The following is a 1,535-nucleotide window of genomic DNA, read 5'->3' on the forward strand; positions in this document are numbered from 1 at the left end:
ACCAGTTGGTGGAAGAAACTGTGTTGCTGTTGAAGGCGATGGGCTATCAGTGCAACAGCCGACCTAACAGCCTCATCCTGTCCGACTGGAGTCTGACCCGTTGCGGAGCCGAACTCTGGCAATGGAAGAAGAAGCTGAGAGTGGCGTTTGGATTGGAGAAGGCCCCTGGTGGAACGAAGAAGGTGTACAGCCGAGTAGCCGAGTTCAAACCACTCGGCGAGGACCCGAGCAAGATTCCTTTGCCGAAGACCCCGGAGACGAAGAGACGTGAAGTGTTCCGCGCTACGCAAGGGACTCCGTACTTCGAAGACTCTCACATGCTGACTCCACTGAAGCTAAACCCGACTCAGCGAGCGCCGAGTCGTGGGCAGCGGAATGTAGGTCGTTACCGTGAATTGTATGACGCTGCAGATGAGGCTGAGGCTTACGAGGAGGATGAAGAAGACGACGACGCCTTCGACGTGAGAAGTAATCGTGAAGAAACCGTGAAGGAAGAACTGTATTCACATAATAAAAGGTCCATCTTATTAAGGCGCGAATGGATGGCGTGCCACTGGCACTTCGTCCCTTATTCGCCCTTTTGCGCTGCCACTTGTCCACTTCGACTTTTACCGTGGACGCAAGACCATCACCAAGCAACCTAGCGTGACCATGAGCAAGCTGTTCTACGCGTTTGCCGTGCTCGCAGTACATGTACTTACTAGTAGCCCGACAACTGCAGCATCTAACCTACCCGTTAATCTGGTAACCGGCCCTGCATTCACGACACCGGCTGGTGCTGCCCATAGAAGATTTCTTCGATCCATCCACGAGGGAGAGGACAGCTTGAAGCCATCAGCGTTTTCTGAAGAACGCACAGCACTGAGAGCAATGGATTATCTCTTGAAACCGAAGCATAAGAAGCTCGCTGCGGCTCTAAAAAAATCGACCTCGAAACACAAACTCAGTGTTGCTCCGGAGAAAATGAAATCAATTCAGGTTCTAGGAGATCCAAAGAATCCGGAAAGAGAGTGGTTCAAGCGGCTTTATAACAGCAAAAGGGGGGACCCACAAACGTTGAGGAAACTTGGACAGTTCAAGACCGAAGCGCAGCTTTCGCGGTATATCAAATTCTACGTTGTTTGCAGAACTTGCATCGCTTGTTACAGTAGTGGGCGGAGTGACTCATGCCACCGCACACCGCGCATGGTCCGTACTGTGGGCGTCGGTTGTCGCGATTGAAGTCACGTCGACCGCGTTGGTCCTGATTGAACCCACGGTCACCACCTCGGCGATCTTGATTGAAGCCATTATCGCGATCAGGCATGTTTCCACGTGGTTGACGGTTGTCTGAACGTGCGTAGGTGCCTTCAACAGCTGCACGGCGCTCATTTTCGTTAGCCGCGGCGAGGTATCGGTCGTTTTCGTCCAATGAGAAATTACCGTCCGTATTATCAGGCTGAAAGTCGTTGTACTCATCTTGGACATCGTCGTAAGCGTTCGGATCTTCGTTTGAATACTCGGTGCCTCCCTGAGCAGCTTCACGACCTTCTAAT

The 1,535-nt window shown here is 52.2% G+C and overlaps 1 protein-coding gene across 1 annotated transcript; it reads left to right on the plus strand.

Annotated features, from left to right (window-relative positions):
• Positions 1–651: 651 nt before the first annotated feature.
• On the plus strand, positions 652–1,221 carry PITG_23226 (secreted RxLR effector peptide protein, putative; the record flags this gene model as incomplete). The annotated part of the gene is made up of 1 exon (XM_002909892.2): positions 652–1,221. The coding sequence occupies one exon, from the start codon at positions 652–654 to the stop codon at positions 1,219–1,221; it is 570 nt and encodes a 189-aa protein (XP_002909938.1).
• Positions 1,222–1,535: the final 314 nt, after the last annotated feature.

This window comes from Phytophthora infestans, genomic scaffold, assembly GCF_000142945.1.
Source record: "Phytophthora infestans T30-4 supercont1.1659 genomic scaffold, whole genome shotgun sequence".
NCBI lineage: Eukaryota > Oomycota > Peronosporomycetes > Peronosporales > Peronosporaceae > Phytophthora > Phytophthora infestans.